At 42.8% G+C, this 27,605-nt stretch overlaps 1 protein-coding gene and 1 pseudogene across 2 annotated transcripts; both read left to right on the plus strand.

Annotated features, from left to right (window-relative positions):
• The first annotated feature begins 338 nt into the window (after positions 1-338).
• LOC124004166 lies at positions 339-4,674 on the plus strand (annotated as a pseudogene).
• A 4,703-nt stretch (positions 4,675-9,377) lies between these two features.
• On the plus strand, positions 9,378-19,796 carry si:dkey-197j19.5 (EF-hand calcium-binding domain-containing protein 12). Of its 2 annotated transcripts, none has more exons than XM_046309971.1 (8): positions 9,378-10,208; positions 13,113-13,310; positions 13,399-13,645; positions 13,817-13,980; positions 14,315-14,528; positions 18,414-18,618; positions 18,794-18,922; positions 19,397-19,796. In XM_046309971.1, exons 1-8 carry the CDS (start codon positions 9,729-9,731, stop codon positions 19,620-19,622), a joined length of 1,863 nt encoding a protein of 620 aa, XP_046165927.1. In that variant the 5' UTR covers positions 9,378-9,728; the 3' UTR covers positions 19,623-19,796. The 2 variants fall into 2 exon arrangements, with proteins under 2 accessions (XP_046165927.1, XP_046165928.1); XM_046309972.1 differs by having other exon boundaries at positions 9,379-10,208; positions 13,113-13,196.
• The last annotated feature ends 7,809 nt before the right edge of the window (positions 19,797-27,605 follow it).

Below are 27,605 nucleotides of genomic sequence, written 5' to 3' on the forward strand. Positions count from 1 at the left end.
CCTGGTTCCCTAAGTAGTGCAGACCCAGTAATTGTCGACTGAAGGTGTGTGCCACATCATATTCACTAGAAGATCAATTATTACCCTTCTCTGGTTCTGCCCTGCTATTGGTGTGGTGAGGAGGGGGAAAAGGCCAGATAGCCAATGAGAGTGCCTAGAGGAGGGTGACTCTCAACGCTGGTAGCTGTCCGACAATCTATGTCACATTTACTCTGATAAAGAGTGGACAGCAGTGAGCTACAGAGCTGCATGCCCATTTTCACTGTGATCCTGACATTGTGTGTCTCTATGGGTTTGTCGCTCCTCTAATCCTGCTTAAGTCCCCCACAGTAGACAGGATGTTGAACCTGAAGGAGCTGTGTAGGAGCCTGCCCCTGGACCCAATGACACCCAACCAGGGTTGGGACCCCAATGAGCCACACGCATCTGTCAGGACACACAACCTCACTCCAGAGGAGGAGAGGGTAAGTACACAGACATACTGTCACGTCTATGTAATGCAGACCCATGTCAACGATTATAGACATCACACTCGGGGTGATCTACTCAGGGTGATCTACTCACCTGTAGATTTTTCCAAGACTTATTGGTTTATCTTTGAGTGGAACCATAATGATTTTAATGTGTTATTTTAGGAGTAACTAAACTAGAGGCATATCCCATTTATAGCCAAGGAATTATCTTATTGAGGCCAGTGTCATAAACTTCATAATCTTTTTTTATCTCATCCAGATAATTGTCAGTTTAGATGTCAAATCATGCCCATCCTTGTATTCCTCAGTGAGAGTGAATCTTTAAATTGAAAAAGGATGAGTGAAGATTACAGACGCACCACAGCTTGTGGGTTGATTCCAATTATTGTTGGAGACAATTGGGGACACTGAACATAATAACACACAGTGCATGTGATTCATTTGATCCAATCTATTGAGAGTCAATGATGTGTTGACGCACGGTTCACATTATGTAATGCTCAGCACAATGGCATTTTTTTTTGGCTTTAGGGTAGGAGACAGTGTTGGTTCACCCCCTCAGAACCTTCAATCAGCTTCACTACCGTTTGCCAGAACTGGGAGAAAAGGACACTGTCAACAATTAAGAGAGATAGGAATGAGTGCTTTCATGGCTAGAGAGGGGGAGCAAAACACAAAGGACCAGAAGGTTAGGAGAAGAGAGGATGCAAAAGAAAAAGAGGGTCAAAGTCCTTGAGTTATTTCAAAACAATTACGCCACTTTCTGACCTCCTGTCTCACCCCCTCCTTTCGTCCTCCTCTCTAGCTGGCCCTGAGGAGTGACCTGCGCTTCTGAGTTTGCCCGGGAGCTCAGGCACATGGACACATCTACATGTACTGCTTCTGCCCCCTAATACACATTAGGTACTTATTAATATCTAAAACACCACTCCCCACCTGTAGTAATCTCTCTCTCGATTCCATGATAAGGTCCTACCCCTTGATCTCTGTGTGTGTGTGTGTGTGTGTGTGTGTGTGTGTGTGTGTGTGTGTGTGTGTGTGTGTGTGTGTGTGTGTGTGTGTGTGTGTGTGTGTGTGTGTGTGTGTGTGTGTGTGTGTGTGTGTGTGTGTGTGTGTGTGTGTGTGTGTGTGTGTGTGTGTGTGTGTGTGTCCTCAGGGCCTACCCTATAGATCAGTATCCCTGTCGTACACGCCAAGCTGCCTCCATCATGCTCATCATCATGAATAACCTGGACCCTGCAGTTGCCCAGGTAACCACCACTCTCACATACTGTACATGGCATACAACAGTTCACTTCTCATTTCTGATTGAACTAAAACAATGTATTAATCCACCTAAATCACTTTGTCTATTGTTGCTTTATCATCTTCCCCTGCTCTGCTCTCCAGTTTCCCCAGGAGCTGGTTACCTATGTGGGGAATGGACAGGTTTTCTGTAACTGGGCCCAGGTAAGGACAGAGCACGTGCGTATGATGGTATTACAGTATGTAGATATCTGTGTGCAATAATGTGTGTGGAATTTGACTTGCACTGTGTGGAAACACATTCATTGCTATATACAGTATCATTGTCTCCAATGGCATGGTAACCACACATCCCTCCCTCCGTCTATCCTCCCTACTCTACAGCATTTCAAGTAGATGCTGTTTTTGCGTTACCATCTAGGTTTTTCCATTTTGATTTGGAATAGCCCATTGCACCATGATTAGTCCTAACAGTCAACAGTAGAGGGCACTAGCCCCTTTGTAAACTCACATTGAAATTGTCAGGGAGACTGGGATTTTGGCAATGGAACCCTTTATCTACTTCCTCAGAGGTAGATGAACTCGTGGATATAATATTTTTGTCTCTGCGTGCAGTTTGAAGGAAGTTGCTACCTGGCGTTAGCGCAATTGATAACTAGCGTTAGCGGAATGACTGTAAGTCTATGGTAACTGCTAGCATGCTAGTAGACACCATGGACTTCCAGCCATTGTGCTAATGCTAATCAGCATTGGCTCACAAAACTACATCTAACTTCCTTGCAGAGACATAAAAATGGTATCCATGAGTTGATCTGACACTGGAGAAGTAGTTTAATGGGCTTCATTGCCAAAATCCTGAATTAAACAATGTACCTGTTTCTCTTTCTTCTCCCTTCTCCTCTCTCTCTCTCTCTCTCTCTCCCTACCTCTGTAGCTGACAGTGCTGAATGCAGGTCTGATGAACTGAGGGGCCGGGTTTTGGTGACGTCAGAGCTGGGGGGGCATGAGGGGGGCACAGGCCAAGACTGCTGTCATCTTTGGCTGTGTGGGGGTCATTGTTGGGAAGGGGCTGTAATTAATCATGTCACTGTTAGTCTACACAATTATTTTTCAAAGTATGTGACAAATAATATTTGAATTGATTTAGTGTTACACTTCTAATGGAAATACAATTACACCCGAGTTTACATTTACATAAAACACTGGTGACACACTGGTGTGGGGCTAAGTCTACATGGGGCTAAGTCTACATGGGGCTAAGTCTACATGGGGCTAAGTCTACATGGATATGAAGAACAAAAAAGACCATGAATGAGTTGGAGACCCCTGGTCTGGTTACGGTTAAGGTTGAGGGGGTTTCTCTCTAAACGTTGGTCTCCCCCTCCTCTCCACCAGCCTCTGTAGACAGGTAGCTGCCATCAATAAGCTGTCTGAGGCAGGGATGTTCTTCTGGGACTATGGCGACACCTTCCTCCTGGAGACCCAGAGAGAAGGTGAGTCCAACAGTTCAACCATCACCACCAAACTGAGTAGATATAAGTCATTGACACGGGGTCAGACATTATTTCACCCTCCTAATGGTTAAGGTTAGGATTGAGGGTAGGGTAATCTAAGATCTGTGGTTAATGCCAAGGAGCAATTTCTAGATCCACATACACATGCTGAAGAGTAGGCTGATCACAGCATGTCTAGTGATATCAGCAGAGTCCTCTCCAGTTTGATAACCTCTAGGTTGGTGTTCCTCTCCTTTTCTTCAGGAGCGGAGGTAGAGAAGAAGGGAGGTGGAGTGACTGAGTTCCACTACTCGTCCTACGTCCAAAACATCATGGGGTAAGTGATAGGGTGAGGGGATAGCTCAAGACAGATATAGCTCCTGATGACTAGGGCCCAGTTTTTTATTCTGATCAGATTAAACTTGTGGCCATAACCCTTGACCCATCCCTTCTCGAACCGTTGCACTGGATCTGCACCTCCGGTGACCCCTGTGACTGATGACATCGCCACCACTGTCCTGGAGGAGATCAGTGCCAACGTGACTGAGCCAGAATCCTCTACTCAGACCAGAAAGGCCGTGTGTCTATTGCCTTGGCCATCAATCAAGCTATTGCTGGTGGGAGAGTTTGGTAAGAGCCCAATCAGCCTTACCAATATCTCTATATTATGGGTGCTTGTACGAGTTATATTATGAGGATATATGCCTCGGTTGGAGTCTCCAGTGGGTAGGTAAACCTGTAGGAATGATGATGACTTTTTTTCTGTCCAGTCTCCTGTGGTCACCATGACGTCAGTGACACACAGTCCCTTCAAAGATACCTCCAACGTGTATAACGGCTCTGCCTTCTATGCAGGTACATTTCACCACACTTATCAATTGGATAGACATTATTTTGACATTGTCATCATTATATTAGCCACTATGTTAGTGTAGATGGCTAGAAACCATTGACTTTGGGTGAACTCAGGTGTGTCAAAGAGTGCCTGTCTTGACCCCTGATAGATATGGGGGTCTACGTGAGTGTCCCTGCACAATGATGGAGGGGTCGGCTGGTAAGACCTGAGTCTGACCCTTCAAACGGGATGGGAAAGAGAAATGGAAGAAAGAGCGATAGCACACAAAAGCCTATGAGATAATTATGAGACATTGTGCATCAGATAACCAACCTTGCTCATGGACAACCTTGAAATGTGTTTGTTCATATAATGTGAGCACGTAACTATAGTTTAGAGTCCCAGTCATGTCCCCTCCTCCACTCAGTCAGACTATATTTTCTGTCTCAAGTCTCTCTCCAGGAGTGAGGTGATGAACGGAGGGTTTGGTCTACTGGATGGGACAGAGGAGGCAGCGAAGAGAGCCAGTCTGATGCTCAATTGGGATGTCTCTAAAGCAGTGAGAGAGGGGCGATGGTGGAACGTAGACAGGGAAGCTGTCTTTGAGATTGTTAGATACTGTTCTTAGAAATATTACAACAGGATAAATTAAAAGGGTGCATGTATATATATATATATTTTTTAACCTTTAATTAACTATGCAAGTCAGTTAAGAACAAATTCTTATTTTCAATAGGAACAGTGGGTTAACTGCCTTGTTCAGGGGCAGAATGACAGATTTTTACCTTGTCAGTTCGGGGATTTGATCTTGCAACTTTTCGGTTACTAGTCCAATGCTCTAACCACTAGGCTACATGCCACAGAACCTATTAATAACCCAGGTAGCACATTTGGTTTATTGGAAGTTGTGGGAACATACCTCGGTGTCTGGCTAGACTGTAAACTCTCCTTCCAAACTCATATTAAATATCTCCAATCCAAAATCAAATCTAGAATCGGCTTTCTATTTCGCAACAAAGCCTCCTTCACTCACGCCGCCAAACTTACCCTAGTAAAACTGACTTATCCTACTGATCCTCCACTTCGGCGATGTCATCTACAAAATAGCTTTCAATACTCTACTCAGCAAACTGGGTGCAGTCTATCACAGTATCATCCGTTTTGTTACCAAAGCCCCTTATACCACCTACCACTGCGACCTGTATGCTCTAGTCGGCTGGCCCTCGCTACATATTCGTCGCCAGACCCACTGGCTCCAGGTCATCTATAAGTCTATGCTAGGTAAAGCTCCGCCTTATCTCAGCTCACTGGTCACGATAACAACACCCACCCGTAGCACGCGCTCCAGCAGGTATATTTCACTGGTCACCCCAAACACCTCTTTTGGCCGCCTTTCCTTCCAGTTCTGTGCTGCCAGTGACTGGAACAAATTGCAAAAATCGCTGAAGCTGGAGACTTATATTTCCCTCACTAACTTTAAACATCAGCTATCTGAGCAGCTGACCGATCGCTGCAGCTGTACATTGTCCATCTGTAAATAGCCCACCCAATCTACCTACCTCATCCCCATATTGTTTTTATTTACTTTTCAGCTCTTTTACACACCAGTATCTCTCCTTGCACATCATCATCTGCTCATTTATCACTCCAGTGTTAATCTGCTAAATTGTAAATACTTCGCTACTATGGTCTATTTATTGCCTACCACCTCACGCCATTTGCACACACTGTATATAGACTTTATTTTTTTCTATTGCGCTATTGACTGTACGCTTGTTTATTCCTTGTGTAACTCTGTGTTGTTTGTGTCACACTGCTTTGCTTTATCTTGGCCAGGTCGCAGTTGTAAATGAGAACTTGTTCTCAACTAGCTTACCTCTCAACTAGCTTACCTGGTTAAATAAAGGTGAAATAAAAAAATACATTTTTGGTTTCCCATTGGTTTTGGGAACGAAGCCATACCTTTCCTGACCGTTAAAACTGAATGTTTTTTAAAAGTTCTGACAATGGAAGTGAAAATTTAGCCTCTTCTGGGAACATAGTTTATTTTAGGTTGCAGGGAGGTTCTGAGAACGTTTTACTATGGTTCCCTGAAGGTAAATAAATAACATTCTGAGGACATGTTCCAATAAGACTGTTAATTACACTTCCAACTTAATTTGGCTTAACTATTTTGAACTTCAAACACAGATAGGACACGTGGAAATTAACGTATTTATTGTGGGATAATGTCAATGAGATTTGAAACTATGATCTTCTGTTATCTATCCATGGACTTAGTCCACTGCACCACCACAACGGAGCTAGCATGCCATGTTTTTTTTAAACTCATACAAAGCTGTTTGTTGTAGTCTGTTCAAACAGACCCCATTTTAAAGGAAACAAGTGCTCTTTAAGATCAGGTGTGGCCAATTAGTGGGTGCGGCCAACATACCTGAACACACATAATAAGGTAGAGGATAGAGATAGTTTTGTTGATGCTGAGAACGGAATGTATATGTTTTTAAGGGTGTGTTCCAGTGGAGGCTCCTCAGAGGAAAATTTTATGAAAATAACTTTTTAAATTTTTCACTGTTTTTATCATTTTTAGATAAAACTATATTAAATATATTCATATGTCACCAAATAATTGATTAAAATACACTGTTTTGCAATGAAGGTCTACAGTAACTTCAACTGCACCATGGTGTAGCTGGAGGAGCATCCGTCCCACTCTGGCTACGTTGACATCAATACAAAACCATAGAAGCTTGTAGGCCTCAGCCCCTTCCATAGACATACAGTACATGGTAAATATGACCACTTCCGGGGGACGTCCTCCAACCAATCAACCCTTTTGCAGTATGAACTGACATGTCCATCCAATCATTTAATTAGGATCAGAGAATGAACCTAGTGAGTTGTATTGGGATTTTGCCACAGAGTATTATGGGGGTTGTATATGTTGAGAAACTTGGTGACATTGTTGGATAGAGATTAAGAGTGAAAAGTGATAGTTGAGCATTATTCAAATGATTCTTTTCAAATTCTAGGAGACGGAGGAGCTATATTATGAATTGTTTTCTTGGTTTTAGAACATTATTTTTGAGTCCAGTTAGTGCAATTGATTTAAATGTGCCTTGCTAGCTAGCTACCAGGCGGAGTGTGCAGTTTTCTCCGCCAGGATGGTAGAATAGCCAACGCTGCCGAAAATGTTGTGGACTTTTTGTTGAAGAACCCTTTTCATTCTCTGGGGTACACGGAAAAGGTATGAATTAAAAGCGAGAGTCAACCTCTGCCTCAGATCAGTTTCATGAAGAAGGATGAAAAGTTGAGGGTGTTCAATACCAACTGGTATCAAATGTATAGCTGGTTAACAGGGAGCATTTCATCAAGCTGCCTGTATTACTGGCCTTGCCTGCTTTCTGGAAAGTCTGAGCCTTGGTCGAAAGTTGGGTAAGGTGGGTACAGTGACAAGTAGAACATTGATCGTTCAGCTAAATGGCAAAACAAAAGCAGGGAGCATATACAGTTGAAGTCAGACGTTTACATTCATTTAGGTTGGAGTGATTCAAACTAATTTTTCAACCACTCCACAAATGTATTTTTAATTGTTATTGTTTACAGACAGATTATTCCCGATTATTCCACTAATAATTCACTGTATCACAATTCCAGTGAGTCAGAAGTTTACATACACTAAATTGACTGTGCCTTTAAACAGCTTGGAAAATTCCAGAAAATGATGTCATGGCTTTAGAAGCTTCTGATAGGCTAATTGACATCATTTGAGTCAAATGGAGGTGTACCTGTGGATGTATTTCCAGGCCTACCTTCAAACTCAGTGCCTTTTCGCTTGACATGATACAGGAAAACTGGTCCCATCATACCGCATATCAAACATTTTTACAGCTGGTTAATCACTGTCATACCTTATAGGGTCCAGAGTTTTCCTAGTTAGGTTAACATATAAGCAAAAACTCCAGGCCCTAAAAATAACCCCACTGCTCTGGGTGCCACCTGTCTGCTTGCAGTTGTCAGTTATCATCAGGTATGTGTGATCAGGGCTTTATTCGGGAACGTTTATTGGGATACTTTGATGTGTCAAGTGGGCAATCTGTGTTTGACTTTAAAAATGCAACAAAACAAAAAAATAGCACAATTGGTTGGGAGAATGTAAAACGTCTGCCATGTTGTTCAGCGCCATCTTTGGCACACATTGAACAAATCTGATCTAGCAAAGTGGATATTCGTCAAATCTGTCATTTAAGAGCAATGCCTTGTTAATTCACCAAAAGTATATTAAAGTATATATTAGGATATCAATGTGTATGGCTAAGCTATTCTTCATTGTGCCAGTTAATTGAAATTAAACATCGCCAAATGCATCAGTTTAATTAGCCCTAAATGTGCAATAAAAAATATTGTGCCTATAGTTTATTTATTGAACCGCGGGGCACTATGATGATAAACCTATTCTTTACCATGGTATAGCCCTATTCGGACGGGTATTGCTAGAAATGTTGGGTTTGTCATTATTATCCAAGCATGTGCGTTATTCCAGAGGACAATTCACACACGATATTTTTTTCCAAACTGCCCAGTGTAATTCCTAAACGTTTTTAAAAATAATTTACTTTTACGACAGAAGCCTGGAGGGTTTTATTGTAGGCATGAAGATGTTTCAACGTCATAGGCTATAACTCGTGCTTGACTGCCAAATGTATAGATGTTCTCATAATATTGAAATTGATCAAGTGTGATCATAATCATTATTTTAGCGATCCCATGGTTGACCTTCCTAATAACAATGCACCCCATCCTGCTGATTTGAGCTGCTGAACCATATTTGCACTTGAGATGCATTTATGGATGAGAAAGTGAACTTTACGATCTATTGCCTAGGACAGTGCATTCCAACCCTGTTATTGGAGAACTACCATGCTGTGGGTTCACATCAACTTTAATCTAGAGCACTTGATTCAATAATTAGCTGGTTAGTTACAACTCGGGTTGGAGTGAAAATGTATAGGAAGGTAGCTCTCCAGGAACAAGGTTGGAGAGCCCTGATCTAGGACATCAACAGCCAGCCAGCCACCCCGCATCATCCCATGTGATCGTCAAGGCTGCATACAGCAGAAATATCACTGAAATATTCTAGTTCCAACACATCACCTTCTAGTTGATGACCAAATAGGCAGCATAATGCTAATGCCAGTCCTCTAGAAACCCACATGTAGTCTAGTAGGACTCTGCAATGATGAGGTGGTGTGTACATGTGTGCGCATCAATTTCAGCTTGTTTTCGGAGTCTTCGACTCCAACCACAGGAGTCGACTCCTTTTGACTCCAACCACAGGAGTCAGATTCGGGGTCGACTCCAAAAATCTCGGAGCACATTACTTTGACCACCGCGCGTTTCCATGGCAATTCGATTGTTGGTCGAGTTCAACTGACATCTTTACCGCATCTATAGTATGGAGGCCCCTGCAAAAGCAACAAAAGGTTCCATGGTTACCATGCGTAAACACGCACGAGTGGATCAAGAACCAGCGCTACTCCCCAAGAGTAGACGGCCATGACAGCTCGAATGCTGAAAACAGAACTGGTGTCGCTACCTATCAATTTACAATAGGAATACATTAGATACAATATAAATCCAAAACTGTTTCATTTGACTAGGTCTATAATCGCAGCACCCAAAATGGATGATTTGGAGATAGAGGAACAACTGGCGCGAATTAAAAAGAGAGATTTATTGCAGACATATTTCTACAAAATGGCAAGCAGAGTGTTCGGTCCCGCTAAAACACGGGACAGGGTTTTCATCGCGCCACCGATGCCCAAACGGCCCGTCTGCACGCCGAAGCCTGAAAGCCAAGTGCTGACAAAATGCCGATATGGGTCAGTGGCGGCCATGGTGTCGGGAACAGGGGACAGAGTCAGTGGTGCTCCAATGACGGCGATGCCTTTGGAAGTTAATGACGCGAAGCACCAAGACTGGGTTAACCAAAGGAGGTCATTTCGTCGACAGTTCGATAGTCTCGGAGACTTGTCGAAGTGGGTTAACAGCAAGCCGACGGTGACCGAGCTAGAGATGTTGGTTGTGGAAAGAGAGAAAAAGAAGCAGAGAACTCCCTCACCTGTCCTGGGTTTTACTTTGACACCCCCTGAGGCTCTCAAGGTAACCCCAGCGAGCAAAATTATGTTGAGAAAAATGTATTGTAGACATTTCCATGCGTTGAAATCAGGTTCATTTTCGGTTCTAAATTAAAGTCGAATAGACCTTTAAAATGTTTTTGTTTTGTTTCTATGGTCAAATTTCAACTATACTTTCGCTCACATATATATAGAAAGCATTATCACATAATGTTTTATTCTAATTGGAGCCAACTGAAGATCGCATTATGGAATATTTATTATTCCTCCTGTTATCTGTTTTTCAAAAAGCATTAGAAGTGGCAAGTTTTCAGAACAACAAAAAAACAGAACACAAACTACAATAACTCTTTTACAGTCTTGCTACGACTGTGATATGTGGTTGTTTATCTGCCTTAATTGAATGCACTGGCGTTAAGTACTCTAAGAGCATCTGCTAAAAGACCTTAATGTAAAAAAAAATAAAGACTTGCAAAGCATGCAGGGTATTATTATAATGACATCGGCACCCAAACAAGACCACATTTATTTTTTTTCTGACCGGACCAAATCTGAACCAATCATAGACATCTACGTGTTAAATTTAATGATGTATAATGGCGCAGGAGGGGATGGCTTCCGTTTTAACTGCTCCTAACCAACTGTGCTATTTGTTAGTTTTTTTGCAATATTTGTCAATTATTTTATATATATATATATATATAATGTTGCTGCTACCGTCTCTTATGACCGGAAATAGCTTCTGGATATCAGAACAAAGATTACTCACCTCGAACTAGACAGTGTTTTTTTTAATGAGTCTGATGCAGAAGATGTTTTGGTTCCCCGAGACCAGGCCCAAATCCCTGTCATTCCCTTGAAGAAAATATGGAAATACAGGGGGTGGAGATTGGGGTGCCTTGTGAGAATTCATTGGCGAGTGGGTAACCCGCCTCTACCATCTGTTCTATTGGCCAATGTGCAATCACTGGAAAATAATCTTGATGATGTCCGTTCGAGATTATCCTACCAACGGGACATTAAAAACTGTAGTATTTTATGTTTCGCCGAGTCGTGGCTGAACGACTATATAGAGCTGGCTGGGTTTTCCGTGCATCAGCAGGACAGAAGCCTTTGTGTTCAACCTCTCCCTGACCGAGTCTGTAATACCTACGTGTTTCAAGCAGACCAGCATAGTCCCTGTGCCCAATAAAGCGAAGGTAACCTGGCTAAATAACTACTGCCCCGTAGCACTCACGTCGGTAGCCATGAAGTGCTTTGAAAGGCTGGTCATGACTCACATCAACACCATCATCCCGGAAACCCTACAGCCACTCCAATTCACATACCGGCCCAACAGATCCACAGATGACGCAATCTCAATCGCACTCCACATGGACTTTTCCCCACATGGACAAAAGCAACACCTATGTGAGAATGCTGTTCAATGACTACAGCTCAGCGTTCATCATCATAGTGCCCACAAAGCTCATCACTAACCTAAGTATCCTGGGACCTAACACCTCCCTCTGCAACTGGATCCTGGACTTCCTGATAGGCCACCCCAGGTGGTAAGGGTAGGCAACAACACATTTGCCATGCTGATCCTCAACACTGGGGCCCCTCAGCAGTGCGTGCTTAGTCCCCTCCTGTGCTCCCTGTTCACCCACGACTACATGGCCACGCACGACTCCAACACCATCATTAAGTTTGCTGACAACACAACAGCGATAGGCCGGATCACCAACAACGATGAGACAGCATATAGGGAGGAGGTCAGAGACCTGGCAGTGTGATGCCAGAACAACAACCTCTCCTTCAACGTGAGCAAGACAAAGGAGCTGATCTGGACTACAGGAAAAGGAGGGCCGAACAGGCCACCATTAACATCGACGGGGCTGTAGTGGAGTGGTTTGAGAGTTTCTAGTCCCTTAGTTTGTTAGTGATGTGGACACCATCATGGTTCAAACACACCAAGACAGTCGTGAAGAGGGTACGACAACACCTTTTTCCCCCCATGAGAAAAGATTTGGCATGGGTCCCCAGATCCTCAAAGAGTTGTACAGCTGCTCCATTGAGAGCATCCTGACCGGTTCAATCACCGCCTGGTATGGCAACTGCTGGGCATCCGACCGTAAGGCGCACCACTGAGGCCAAGCTTCCTTCCATCCAGGACCTACTGTATATATTAGGCGACGTCAGAGGAAGGCCCAAACAATTGTCATAGACTCCAGTCACCCAAGTCATAGACTGTTCTCTCTGCTACCGCACGGTCAAGTCTAGGTCCAAAAGGCTCCTTAACATCTTCTACTGCCAAGCCATAAGACTGCTAAACAATTAATCAAGTGGCTACTCGGACAATCTACGTTGACAACCACCCCCCTCCTTTGTCCTCCTTTGTTTTTACACTGCTACTCGCTCGCTGTTTATTATCTATGCATAGTCACTTTACCCCTACCTACAGTACATGTACAAATTACCATGACTAACCTGTACCCCCGCACATTGACTCGGTAATGGTACCCCTTGTATCTATTGTTATTTTATTGTGTTACTTTTTATTTTATTTTTTGACTTTAGTCAATACTTTATTCACTATTTCTTGAGCTGCATTGTTGGTTAAGGGCTTGTAAGTAAGCATTTCACGTTAAGGTTGTATTTGGCGTATGTGACAAATAAAATGTGACTATTTTATTTACAAGTTTGTACAGCACCATACAGCACAGTAGAGCATATCAGAGTTTAGTTCACTATGGTAGAATACAGTTCTGTACAATATAGTTTACTGTGCTCTGCTGTCCTCTACTGTACATCACTGTAATCTACTATGCTGTATTCTACTGTACTGAACTATATGTTCACTGGGAAATCATCAATGAGTGATGCCTACATGGCTCATAGACCCCATTATGTTACTTGTCTTAATCACCTTTCTCTGTCCCTTCTCCAGGCCAGAACACGTGCCAACCCGACCCGTCCTTCTCGGCGGGCTAATGTGCCTCGCACACGCGCAGCGCGGTCCCAACTGCACGAGGTAAGGAGGTACCTCCACTCTCACAAGCTCCGACCCTCTGAACTGGCCAAGAGGCTTGACAAACATGGCACGGGACGCATAAGTCGGAATGACCTCCGAGCTGTGTTTGAGAAGGTAGTGATCCTATAAATAATATGACATGGCAATCCATGTGAGTGTAGGCCTATGTGTGTGTTTATTGATATTGATGCATCTCCATCAGGAGGGCCTCCCTGTGGTGCCAGAGCATCTGGATGACCTGGTGTCCACTCTTAGCTGCATGGAAGGGGACACAGTGACAGTGAAGGACTTGGCGGAGGGCATCAAGGCCTGGAGCCTAGAGAAGGAAGAGAGTACCAGCTGGGGCCGCAGGGGCCTGACAGAAAGAGGAGAGCTAGAGCTGGAGAAAGGATGCAACAGGGAAATAGAGAGAGTGAGGTGCAGGGAGCAGCGGTCTCCGAGCATCCCAGGTTAGTAAAGATGGAGACATGATCCTCTCAGCTCATCACCCAATCAGCATTGTGTAGCATTGTTAAGTTGTATGATGTGATTAAATGGATACAAATGCAGTGCTAGAAAGACCTCCCATTGCCTTGTCTCCTCTCCCCTCTCCTCCCTCCTATCCCCTCTTCTCCTCTCAGCACGGAGGCCAGTGTGGAGCCGTGGTCTTAAGCGTGGGTCCGGGAGGCATGGTGCCCAGCTCCTGCCCCTTCCCAGTCCTGAGCTGTGCCTGCAGACTCCCCTGTCTCTAGAGGAGCAGCAGGAGCAGGCCCTTGTCCAGCAGCACCGCCGCAACAGGAACAAGGTGAGGGCAGGACCAACACAATCAAATCCTACAGGCAGGACACCTCCTGTCCAGAGACAACTGTCGCTACAGTTGGGCCGGGGCGGCAGCGTAGCCTAGTGGTTAGAGCGTTGGAGTAGTAACAAAAAGGTTGCAAGTTCAAATCCCTGAGCTGACAAGGTACAAATCTGTCGTTCTGCCTCTGAACGAGGCAGTTAATCCACTGTTCCTAGGCTGTCATTGAAAAAAAAAAATTGTTCTTAACCGACTTGCCTAGTTAAATAAAATAAAGGTAAACCGAGCATTATGGCCATTGGCTATGTTTCTCACTCTCTGACTCTAACCTGGTCTGTAGGAGGGCATGCAGGATGAGGAGGTGCTGGCCATCATGAGGACAGTGTGTACAGGGAACACCACCCAGGACGCCCACTCCCACCCCTCCTCTCTGGGAGGAGACACGGCCCGAGCGTTGGACAAGTTCAGGAGGCAGTGTCTGGGGGAGTACCTGGACTCACTGGACCAGTGTCACACACAGGGGGTCACAGTCAACCAGGCCACACTGGAGAGAGGTGAGACCATAGAAAAACACACATACAGCAAATATGACAAACACAGTACACTAGACACCCAAGAACAGGAGGTTTAGTTGGGTGTGCTGGATGGGGGTGGACACCTTGATAATTGCATGGTGGCATACGTTTTTAGAATTTACACACTTGGGTTAACATTTTTTTAGCAGGGTCTGGAAAACAAATGGACCATGCAATTCTACGTCATTTACATGATAGACATTAGCACAAAATGGCCAAAATAATACTTTGTTTCATTATTATTATTTTATTGAAGTCGGAAGTTTACATACACTTTAGCCAAATACATTTAAACTCAGTTTTTCACAATTCCTGACATTTAATTATATTAAAAATTCCCTGTCTTAGGTCAATTAGGATCACCACTTTATTTTAAGAATGTGAAATGTCTGAAAAAAAGTAGAGAATTGTTTATTTCCGCTTTTATTTATTTCATCACATTCCCAGTGGGTCAGAAGTTTACATGCTCTCAATTAGTGTTTGGTAGCATTGCCTTTAAATTCTTTAACTTGGGTCAAACGTTTCGGGAAGCCTTCCACAAGTTTCCCACAATAAGTTGGGTGAAATTTGGCCCATTCCCTCTGACAGAGCTGGTGTAACTGAGTCAGGTTTGTAGGCCTCCTTGCTCGCACACGCTTTTTCAGTTCTGCCCACAAATTGTCTATAGGATTGAGGTCAAGACTTTGTGATGGCCCCTCCAATATCTTGACTTTGTTGTCCTTTGCGTTATTGTCCATTTGGAAGACCTATTTGCGACCAAGCTTTAACTTCCTGACTGATGTCTTGAGATGTTGCTTCAATATATCCACACAATTTTCCTACCTCATGATGCCATCTATTTTGTGAAGTGCACCAGTCCCTCCCCCACAACATGATGCTGCCACCCCCGTGCTGCACGGTTGGGATGGTGTTCTTCGGCTTGCAAGCCTCCCCCTTTTTCCTACAAACATAACGGTGGTCATTATGGCTAAAAAGTTTGTTTCATCAGACCAGAGGACATTTCTCCAAAAAGTACGATCTTTGTCCCCGTGTGCAGTTGCAAACCGTAGTCTGGCTTTTTTAATGCCGGTTTTGGAGTAGTGGCCTCTTCCTTGCTGAACAGCCTTTCAGGTTATGTCGATATAGGACTCGTTTTACTGTGGATAGAACTTTGTACCGGTTTCCTCTAGCATCTTCACAAGGTCCTTTGCTGTTGTTCTGGGATTGATTTGCACTTTTCGCACCAAAGTACGTTCATCTCTAGGAGACAGAACACATCTCCATCCTGAGCGGTATGATGGCTGCGTGGTCCCATGGTGTTTATACTTGCTTACTATTGTTTGTACAGATTAAGGGGGTACCTTCAGGCATTTGGAAATTGCTCCCAAGGATGAACCAAACTTGTGGAGGTTTCTTTTGATTTTCCCATGATGTCAAGCAAAGAGCCACAGAGTTTGAAGGTAGGCCTTAAAATACATCCACAGGTACACCTCCAATTGACTCAAATAATGTCAATTAGCCTATCAGAAGCTTCTTAAGTCGAGACATAATTTTCTGGAATTTTCCAAGCTTTTTAAAGGTACAGTCAACTTAGTGTATGTAAATGTCTGACCCACTGGAATTGTGATACAGTGAATTCTAAATTAAATAATCTGTCTGTAAACAATTGTTGGAAAAATGACTTGTGTCATGCACAAAGTAGATGTCCTAAACGACTTGCCAATACTATAGTTTGTAATTCACAAGAAATTTGTGGAGTGGTTAAAAAATGAGTTTTAATGACTCCAACCTAAGTGTATTTTAATTATGTGCTCAGTATTTATTTTAAGATAGGTACTGTATAAGTAGGCCTTTTGTTAAATACATATAATTAGTATATTGCTGTCATTTGTTGGGTAAGTTAGGCACTAGCTTTTCTTGGTAATTGCTGCAATATAGCCTGTTCAAAACATTTGTGAAAGTTTAAGCCCAGTTCCAAGTGTTTTGCTTCATTCTGTTGACCCATTTTCTTTGGGCAAATTAAGTTCAAACTGTAATGTTGTGTTTGCCGCGATTTCATTTCCTTCTCGTATTTTACCGATAAACAATGGCTTGACTGACTTTTGATATTACCCTAATTCATTTTAGGAACTTTTGTGATGGTTTGGTGTGGTGGGGCTATGATATGAAGGTAGAGCACACCCGCTTTCCAACTGACTCCGACAGTTGAACTTGAGGTGACAAATAATGTTTAGGCCTACCAGAGTTACTCCTACAATCTAACAATATAATGCTTGTCTTTATAAAAAAAAGATTCTGATTGAAAATGTACGAATTAATCTCCTTCTGTACGCCTATATCTGTATAGCAGACACAGTAGCCCATCTGACAAGGATAAAGAAATGCATGTTGGTGTCGTAGCATGCAGCTGGCATATCTCTCTCTGGGGCTAGGCCTATAAGCTGGGTTCTCTTCCTTTATATTCATTTTGTAAATAGATTTAGTCATCCAACCGCTAGAGTGTCCGAAGTTAGGGTGTGTCCAAAGTTAGGGGGTGTCCGATGTTGGGGGGGTAATTAGCTATACAGGCCTATGCATGCAATGCCCTGATGCATTTATTGCTCAAATCTAACCGTGAGGTGGACAATTATTTGTTTTCGGAAAGTAAAATAATATATAATATAATAATAATATATGCCATTTAGCAGATGCTTTTATCCAAAGCGACTTACAGTCATGTGTGCATACATTCTACGTATGGGTGGTCCCGGGGATCGAACCCACTACCCTGGCGTTACAAGCGCCATGCTTTACCAACTGAGCTACAGAAACAATATAACAATAGGTTATAAAGTTTTGCATATGCTACACATGGAAACACAAGGAATAGTGTTTTTATAATTTGTTATAGGCTGTTTTTAAGGAATGTAAATGTGGCTCATTTGGCCAATATCCCTGGTTTATTGATGGTGTTGGCTGCGTGGGTGGACTCACTATTGGGTTACGCACCCAATGCATATGGATGACCAGTACATTTCTCAAATGTCAGATGATAAATAAAAATCTTCCCAGTCACTTGTCCAGAGTTAACCCACTGTTCCTAGGCCGTCATTGAAAATAAGAATTTGTTCTTAACTGACTTGCTTAGTTAAATAAAGGTAAAAAAATATAAAAAATTAAAAATATTTGAAGATAATCTACTTTGAAAATCAGTGCAGTTCACTCAGAATTGCTCAAGTTTTTGAGATTTTGTTTTTGCTTCTACAGACAGATTAGTCTTTTTCAACTGACAGCCGCAACCATAGAAATATAACCCATAGATGGCAGTTCCCATTCAAGTCAGGACTGGCAGCCAATGCTAGTGTAGCCATGGGTTTAACAGTCAAAGTGCCAGGATTAGAGGTTCCAAAATCCTTCTATGGATTATCCTGTATCTTATGGCCACAATGCAACAAGCTGTTCTATATTTGCCGCGCATGCTGCCCTAATTGCGGCCTTCCCGACTAAGTGTTTGTGATAACTTAATCCACAGCTATTTTTTTTAGAAGCTTTTGTTCCTCTGTAGATAAATGATGCTCTGTGGTGTAGTATTTTAAATGAAGTAATTTATGTCCAGGCAGGAGTAATATAATTTTGGGGGAAATTATTTTTTTATTGCCTAATTTTGGCAAAATGATATTTATCAGGGGGTGCTGCAGCACCCACAGCACCCCAAATACCTTGAGGCAGGCATTAGGTAAAGCACAAACATATCCCTTTGACTTTACATACAAAAACAATTTCAGATGATGTTGACACCTTTTCTATTCTAATCACATGACCTTATGTGACAAGTACCATTCATTACTGATTAATAGCACTTTAAAGCACCTTGATTATAGGTGTGTGTGTCCTGCTCCTCCTCAGTTCTGCTGCATCCAGGGGACCATGTCCTAAAGGGTCCAGAGAGTGTCTTGCTGAGGCAGGCAGGAACCAATCCCATGCCGGGGTGTGGGGGCCGCCTGAGGACCTGGATCGGTTACAGCAGCAGTACCCCGCGGGGGGGCGAGGAGGAGGAAGAGGAGCATGGCCTGGAGGAAGAGGCCGCTCTACACAAAGTCTGCAAGGATACGTGAGTATTTATGTCATCAAACCGCAGATAGATGATCAAATTGACCACACAGTGACAGTCAAATCAAGCAGAGAATAGTGATTTAAGTTTGTTTTATACCACATGCAGTTCTGACAGTGAGGGAGAAGTCTACAGCTCTGATATTCCCTGTGGTGTTTTCTGCCTTCTCTCCCAGGCCTCTGTACCCCTCCCATAGGTCTGTACGTCGGGGACCCAAGATGATGACCCTGTCCACAGGTCGAGCTGAGGTCAGACACAAGACAGAGTGCTGGCTGACCAGGGAGGAGTACACCCACATGACCAGGTGAGGAAGTGACATAAGTGTTATTATAGCAAGCAGCCACAAGGTAAGCCTTTTTTTGTGCTAGGTAGAACCCTTTGCAGAGGGTTCTATCTAGAACCCTCTATGTAGGGTTCTTCAAAGAACCCCCTGTATATGGTTCTACCAAAACTTTTTATCATCTAAAGGTTCTTCCTAGAATCGTCTATGAAGGGTTTTACTGAGAACCCTTTTATCTTTGTAGGGTTCTTCCTAGAACTCTCTATGAACGGTTCCACCAGCCTTATTAGCCTTTAAAAGTACATTATTTTTGACAATATATTCCATATATCATAAGGCATTTTTTTTGAGGGCTTAGTTATACCCTAACACAGTGGTGTTAGGAATCTCCTGGTTTACAGGCCACATCAGGCCTGCAAGTCACATTGTCACATTATGTCACATTATCAAGTCGCATTATGCATTATATAGTGTATATGTTCTGTTTGTTTGGAGCAGCAACATGAGGGAGCCTTCCAGCCGTAGAGCCGACCCCAACGCGTTCTGGACTGGTCAGGACAACCATGTGAGACTCTACCTGCCCAGAGTGGGCCTGTCTCCCGAGGGGGTCCTCTTTGAGCACATCATCCGCTCTCCCGCCCCAAGCCCCGGCAGCTGGCCTGTCAACGACAAGGGCTACTTCACCTCTGGAGACATAGATGGACACAAGGCCTACACCCTGTAGAGCACTTTACTCCATGCTCCAGATACAATATTGTACTTTCATGTGGGAGTTCAGACTTTTTGCTGTTAGATTATGGTTAGTCTTATCCAAGGGTCTCCTCTTCATTTCACGAGGCTATTTTGAATTGAGATTATTTTGTCTTTGAAGCTAATAAAGACTATAATATAAAGTGAATGTCCAGTCAGAGCCGTATCCTTTTAGGTGAGTAGTTTTTAATGACGATCTCTCAAGACCTTCATACTGCTTTATGGCATACAGTCACATTGTCGTGCAAATTATAGCTAGAGTCTGAAAGAATGATATGGATTTATTGTTTGTCAAATTATTGAGCATGTCGTCAACTCATAAGCATCAGAAATTGGCCTTATTTAACGTATCAAGATCTTGATATGGACCTCCGTCAAGAGCATATGCATTGTATGTGCAGAGAAAATATACTATGTAAGCCTACTGACAGTATTTATCATCATATAGAGAAAATATTATCATATAGATAGATATGGACTTGCATATTTTATTATTTTCTCTATCTATTTGAGTTGACGACATGCTCAATAATTTGACAAACAATAAATCCATTTAATTCTTTCAGACTGGCTATAATTTAATTATAGTTGAATATAAAAATTATAATGATAATGTTAAAACCCCACACAAAAGTAGCGTAGCAACAAGAATGACATTTTCTGTGGTGTAAAGTCAATATCCGGCCATATTATATCTGGAGGGAATCCAAAAATGATTGGGGCATGAAAGAAAAATATGGATTTCATGTTTGTCTGAAAACTCAGAAATGCATCATCATCCTGATTTTCAGCATATCAAGATCCTTATATGGACCTCAGTCAAGAGAAGCATATCTGGAATCAATATGGCTTACTATATATGAATGTGCTGAGAAAATACAGATATGCGATTTATACAATCAGTACTTGTCAACTTGAAGAGAAAGAATAGCATGTCACCTAGAATAGCATGTCATTCAGAAAGTATTCAGACCCCTTGACTTTTTCCACATTTTGTTACGTTACAGCCTTATTCTAAAATGGATTAATCATTTTTTCCCCTCATCAATCTACACACAATATCCCATATTGATAAAGCAAAAACAGGTTTAGTCATTTTTAGAAATGCATTAAAAAACTGAAGTATAAAATGTACATACGTTTTCAGACATTTTACTCAGTACTTTGTTGAAGCACCTTCAGCAGAGATTACAGCCTCGAGTCTTCTCAGGTGTGACGCTACGAGCTTGGCACACCTGTATTTGTGGAATTTCTCTCATTTTCTGCAGATCCTCTCAAGCTATGTCAGGTTGGTTGTGGGGAGCGTTTCTGCACAGCTATTTTCAGGTCTCTCCAGAGATGTTAGATCGGGTTCAAGTCTGGGCTCTGGCTGGCTTGTCCCGAAGCCCCTCCTACGTTGTCTTGGTTGTGTCCTTAGGTTTGTTGTCCTGTTGGAAGGTGAACCTTCGCCCCAGTCTGAGGTCCTGAGCTCTCTACTTTGCGCCGTTCATCTTCCCTTTGATCCTGACTAGTCTCCCAATCACTGCCACTGAAAAACATCCCCACAGCATGATGCTGCCACCACGCTTCACCGTAGGGATGGTGCCAGGTTCCCTCCAAACGTGACGCTTGGGATTCAGGCCAAAGAGTTCAATCTTGGTTTCGTCAGACCAGAGAATCTTGCTTCTCATGATCTGAGAGTCTTTTTAGGTGCCTTTTGGCAAACTCCAAGCAGGCAGTCATGTGCCTTTTCCTGAGGAATGCCTTCCGTCTGGCCACTCTACCATAAAGGCCTGATTGGTGGAGTGCTGCAGAGATAGTTGTCCTTCTGGAAGGTTCTCCCATCTCCACAGAGGAATTCTGGAACTCTGTCAGAGTGACCATCAGGTTCTCGGTTACATCCCTGACCAAGGCCCTTCTTCCCCGATTGCTCAGTTTGGCCGAATGGCCAGCTCTAGGAAGAGTCTTGGTGGTTCCAAACTTCAGAGCTCCAGGAGCAATTCCTTTGACCTCATGGCTTGGTTTTTGCTCTGAGATGCACTGTCAACTGTGGGACCTTATATAGACAGGCGTGTGCCTTTCCCACCTCTTTAAGGAATAGCTAGGATAGGATAAGTAATCCTTCTCACCCCCCCCCGTTTAAGATTTAGATGCACTATTGTAAAGTGACTGTTCCACTAGATGTCATAAGGTGAATGCACCAATTTGTAAGTCGCTCTGGATAAGAGCGCCTGCTAAATGACTTAAATGTAATGTAAATGTTTCCAAAACATGTCCAATCAATTGAATTCACAACAGATGGACTCTATAATCGAGATGTAGAAACATCTCAAGGATGATCAATGGAAATAGGATGAACCTGAGCTCAATGTGAGTCTCATAGCAAACGGTCTGAATACTTATGTAAATAAGGTATTTGATTTCATTTGTATAGATTTGCCAACATTTCTAAAAACATGTTTTTGCTTTGTCATTATGGGGTATTGTGTGTAGATTGCTGAGGATGTTTTATTTGTTTAATACATTTTTAGAATAACAACATGTGGAATGAACAATATCTCAGGATATTAAATGATTCCATATCCGGCCATAGGAACAATATGTATAAAAGACATCTGGATTCAGAATTTGTCTGAGTCCAGTATTTGTCAGGATATGGTGCATATCCACAAATTCAAAAAATATGCATTGGAAATGGTCTGTAGTCTCTAGAATATCAAAAACATGTCATATGTCCTGATATGGACCCTTTTTGCCCAGTGCCCGGCTTCCAATCCCGACCCCAGCCACAACCCAGGTTTTCACGGTCCCAGCCCCAACACCAGAACCAACCCTGGAAACGGCACCGACCAACCACAACTGCCACCTCCATCCAGCAACTGCCAGCCCAACACAGACACACATACACCATCAACCACTCCACTAGATTCCTTTTTTGTTTTTATTAATTGCCTTTATTTTTTGATTAGCCTACATTGGATTGATTACTTATTGTTTTGAATATTATCTTAACGATGTATTGAATTGACTTTCCATTTAAACTGATTAACATTTTTAACCTGTAATACATTTTGTAAAATACAAAAAATTAATTATAACTAAAGGTGTTTGTACCTCTTTAGGAACAAATCTGAACCTTTTCCTGGAAGAGTGTACGTACTAAAGTGGCATGAAACTAACGGTTTTCAGGCCACATCAGGCCTGCAAGTCACATTGTGCTGTCTTGCAAAGTGATGTGTAATTCCTATTTGAATCCAGCCAGAGTGTGGCTATCTGACATTTGGAATTTTATATCACTCTCAACCTGCATTCAGAATGACAGGGTTGGGAAGACTAAGATATGTGTGCCTCCCCACCACCAACCTGACATCGCTTGAGAGGATCTAAACCGGAACAACCCTTTCAGTAATGGGTACAAAACATTTCATGGTTTCAAGTTTTAATGTCACGTGCACAAGTACAGTGAAATGCCTTTCTTCAAACTCTAAACCCAAGAAGGCAGTAATTAATATCAGTGTAATATAAAATGTCATTTGATTTGAGTTAGTACTAAAAAATAGCACAAGGTAGATGTAGCCTGGCGAAAGTAAAGCCAGCACAGGTCAAACTAATTTGGGGTTGTTTATTCTGTTGAAGCTTAAAATTCAAACAGGATAATGCAAGGTGAAGTCACCATAAAGTAAAGTTCCGTCTAAATCACAATCAAGTGAAATAAATCTGTTAGTAAAGTGCATGAAAACAATCGGAGTACAGTAAGTACAAAGTGAAATGTATAAACGGTAGTGGCTCTGCTATCAAAATAATAATAATACAAAGACCACAATGTTCACAGAATATACTTTCTAACATTTCAAATGTCTGAGTTCAAGATGTCCATAAATAAAATTATATATTTCATTAAAACAAAAATAAATATGAATATTTACAAACACACCCTAATCCTGCGGCGCTCCACTCTCAGCACCAGTCACCGCCCGCAATAGAAAAAGTTTTTTATGAAGTTTCATTCTTGAGAGAACCGGACCGCACCGGAGTAGTCACCCCAGAGCGATGCACCGCGCAATTCACTGTTGTTTTTCTAGACACCGTTTGAGCAGCATCCAGACAAGAAAACGTTTTTGTGAAAGAAAAAGCTGTCTGACAAATGTGCTGTGGTTACATGTAAGTTTTACTATTTTTGCTTGTTATTTAACAACGCTTGAGAATAATTAACGCATCTGATTAACTGATTAACTTTAAATGCAAATCTTAGCCTAAATATTGGCTACTAAAATACTGCATTACAATGTCACACTCACATAAATGTGTAATACCAATTTGTAAGTCGCTCTGGATAAGAGCGTCTGCTAAATGACTTAAATGTAATGTAATGTAATGTAATCCCACATGGAACATTAGGTCCTAAACTAACCCATATAGCACAGGGGGAAATAATATATCACCATGTAAATACACAAAAAAAATGAAACACCCTGAAACTTTACATTAAATAAAATGTAATTCTGATAATTACCCACGCTTCAAATCATGTTATCAACTCCAAAGTGTGGAGCACTGGTATTCAGCCAGCAAGAAGCTAACAAGACTAACAAGACCATATGGCATAAATATTACAAAACAAACTCTTATACACTGCAAATGATGCAAAATATGATATATGCAGATACAAGAATAAGATCAAAAGTATTATTTACCCATCTAAATTAACGTTGGACCCACAATGGTTTTCAACAGCTCCCCAGTGTGATTGCTTGCTCTCACTCTTATACACTGCACATGCACAATCCCATAACTGCTTGCACACATTATTTATGGGTCTCTTAAAAGGACATTGCCATCTAGTGGATATAAATTAATACAGCTACGTGCTTTTACCACCTGGCTACATTCTCCCCTGCTATAAAGTCAACATCCTCGATGTTTCTAACTTCTCTTACAGCTTCTCTGAAGAATACAGTACCTAGACTGGTTATAACCTGCGACAACACTGCTGGACTGAGTGAAACTGCATTATTACAAGCTGGTTTAAGAAGGTATTATGAGTTTGAGTGTACCCCAGCGTTTGCTCTGGTACTTCTGCGGGGAGCAGGAACGGGCACTTCATTCACAGAATCATCTGCATGATCTGGCTCCGAAACGTGTTGTTCCTCAGTAACATCTTCATGTTCCTCTCTACCAGAAAAATAACTGTCACTATCAGCGTTACGCATAGGTTCTGTGTTTTCCTCTCGAGTTACCTTTGGATAGGAGATTTCCTCTAACACTAAAAACTCAGGAGCAGAAGGCTCTAGCAAATACTTAAAATGAGGGGCGATGGGGGTTACTAGCGCACTGTTCTTCTCTCACCTAGGAGCAGGGACAGGATGGTCTCTCACACATGGCCTTAGATGAACTCTGTGAAACCTTTATACGGGCCCTACCTCTAATGCAGGGGTGGGCAAGTCCTTGAAGGCCTGATTTCCTCCATCCCTAGCAAACACATCTGATTAATCTAATTGCATTCTAAACTGAAGATCATGATTAGGTGATTATTGGAGTCAGGTGTGTTGGCTGGGGCAAAACTGTGACACCAATCAGGCCCTCGAGGACTGGAATTGCCCACCCCTGCTTTAACGGCTTGACCGCATTTGTAGTAAGTACCCTGTACCTCGATCATTCTGTACATAGCAGGACCCCAAGCATCCTGAATCTTGTTTCTACCCTTAGGTTTGTGGCGTAAGTAAACCAGTTGGCCTACATCAATGGGTGGATGGTACACTTTGTCTTTGTGTAGTTCAACTTTCTGCTGTTCAAACGCTCCTGGTAAACAACCAGCCAGTCGTATTTCTTGTCGAGCACCTGCTCTTGACCTAAAAAAGCATCAACAGGAAGGTGTGGTTGGACCCCAAAAAGCTGGTAGTACGGCGAGTACCCAGTGGTGGAATGGGGCGTCACATTGTAGGCATCCACCAACTCTGGTAACTGCTCAGGCCAACAGCTTTTTTTCTGGAGGCAGTGTGCCCTGGAGATCATGGAGCATTCTATTAAACCTCTCGCACCGAGCGGCCCCCATAGGGTGATGGGGGGTCATGCAGGTTTTCTTGACTCCATAAAGCTTACACAACTCGGCGATGACTTCACTCTCAAAGATTTTCCCTGGTCAGAGTGCAATCTCTCAGGGACACCATACTTCATGAACCACTCCTTGAAAAGGACCTTGACTGTAGTATTTGCTTTCTGGTCACGAGTAGGGAATGCCTGTGTGAACTTAGTGAAAACATTCATTACCACCAACACATTCTCACGGCCATCAGATGCTAATTCAAGGATGGTGAAGTCCACAACTTGAAGCTAGGAAGGGTTTCATTGGTGCATTTTTTTGGGCTGTGGCTTTTTTTGACAGAATACATCTCTGGCATTTCTTCACCCACTGCTTAAACATCTTCATACATCCCAACTCCCATCTCTGTCTCAGGAGGTTCTGTGTGCGTTCTATCCCTTCGTGTCCCATGCGATCATGTACTGGTTCTTTCAAGCAAGCTGGCAACAGTAGCTGGTGACATTCACCTACATGGGCGTCCTCAATCACACGGTACAACAACCTGTTTTACTCGATGCCACTACTTCAGCATGGACATGACTGGCTTTGTTAATCCTGACCTCTCCTTGTGAGTAGGGTTTATCTGTCTGTCCCAAAACTTTCTGAACCCGCTGAGTGTAGGCTCTGTGTCCTGAAACTTGCGTAACTCATACTTTAGAGTAACCAGGAAGTGTTGGTGTGTTACCCTGAGACTCACTATCAGCTTCTGAGGCACAAATCTGTCTGATCTTACTACACTTGGCTCTTGCTGTCAGTAAGTCTGGTTCCATAGCTGTCCCCTGTCGAATGACATTGCAAATGGCCAAACAATCATACTCGGCATCATCATTACCATGCAAACGGCTGCCTAGAGAGGGCATCTGCCGCTGCATTGCAGCATCCCGGGTGGTACTTGACCTCAGTCAAACACTGCTAACTGAGCCATCCATCTTTGCTCAATGGCACCTAACTTGGCTGTAGAAAGGCTGTCTGTTATCACAGTGAACTTAGAGCCCAAAAGAGCCCCTAGAAATGTCTCTGAAACAACTGTAGTTCCAGTCATTCTTTTCAGCATTGCTGAGCCTCCTGCTGGAGTATGCTATTACTCTCTTCCTATCCCCTTGCTGCTGGTAGAGAACAGCACCTAATCCTAGGCCACTTGAATATGTCTATACAATGAAAGTAAGAGTAAAATCAGCATAACCTAACACAGGAGCAGTGATAAGTTTCTCTTTCAACAGCTCGAAAGCAGCTGTTTCGCTTTTTCAGGGCTATCTTTTATGAGGAAAGCATTGACTAGGTCATGGAGAGGGCCAGCTAGTTTGGAAAAACCCTCAATGAACCTCCTGTAGGAGCTACAGAAGCCAAGAAACGACCTCAGATCTTTGAGTGTACTGGGGACTTGCCACGGTTTTACAGAGGTGATCTTCTCTGGGTCTGTACCAATTCCCTCTGCTGAAATCTGATGCCCAAGGAAATCTACTTCTTGCTGGAGGAAATGCCACTTCTCAAGCTTCACTTTCAACCCTGTGTCGTTCAGTCGCTCCAAAACTGTCTCAAGTCTCTCCAAGTGGTCCTTGAATATCTGAGAGAACACGAGTATGTCATCCAAGTATACTAACAGTATCTGAAAGACTAGGTCACTCATAGTAACTTGCATGAGTGGTTGAAACATCGCAGGACAATTACAAACCCACCTAAGATACTCCCATAAGCCAAAATAAGTTGTAAATGCAGTCATGTGTCTGTCACTTGCACTGCAAACTGATGATAACCACTTGCAAGATCGGAGGTCGAAAAAAAACTTTGCACCATGAAGGGCATCAAAACTTTTATCGATGCGAGGCAAAATAAATGTGTCACGTCTGTTTTTTTGCGTTCAGTCGCCTATAGTCAACACATTGAAGACTCCCATCACTC

This window comes from Oncorhynchus gorbuscha, linkage group LG18 (genome assembly GCF_021184085.1).
Source record: "Oncorhynchus gorbuscha isolate QuinsamMale2020 ecotype Even-year linkage group LG18, OgorEven_v1.0, whole genome shotgun sequence".
NCBI classification, from domain to species: domain Eukaryota; kingdom Metazoa; phylum Chordata; class Actinopteri; order Salmoniformes; family Salmonidae; genus Oncorhynchus; species Oncorhynchus gorbuscha.

What these genes read in the sequence shown, in the direction of transcription:
- si:dkey-197j19.5 (XM_046309971.1), top strand. Translation starts at nt 9,729, where the DNA reads ATGGATGATTTGGAGATAGAGGAACAACTGGCGCGAATTAAAAAGAGA. An exon ending in CACAAAGTCTGCAAGGATAC is followed by an intron (nt 18,619 to 18,793) that starts GTGAGTATTTAT and finishes CTTCTCTCCCAG; the next exon opens with GCCTCTGTACCCCTCCCATA. An exon ending in GAGTACACCCACATGACCAG is followed by an intron (nt 18,923 to 19,396) that starts GTGAGGAAGTGA and finishes TGTTTGGAGCAG; the next exon opens with CAACATGAGGGAGCCTTCCA.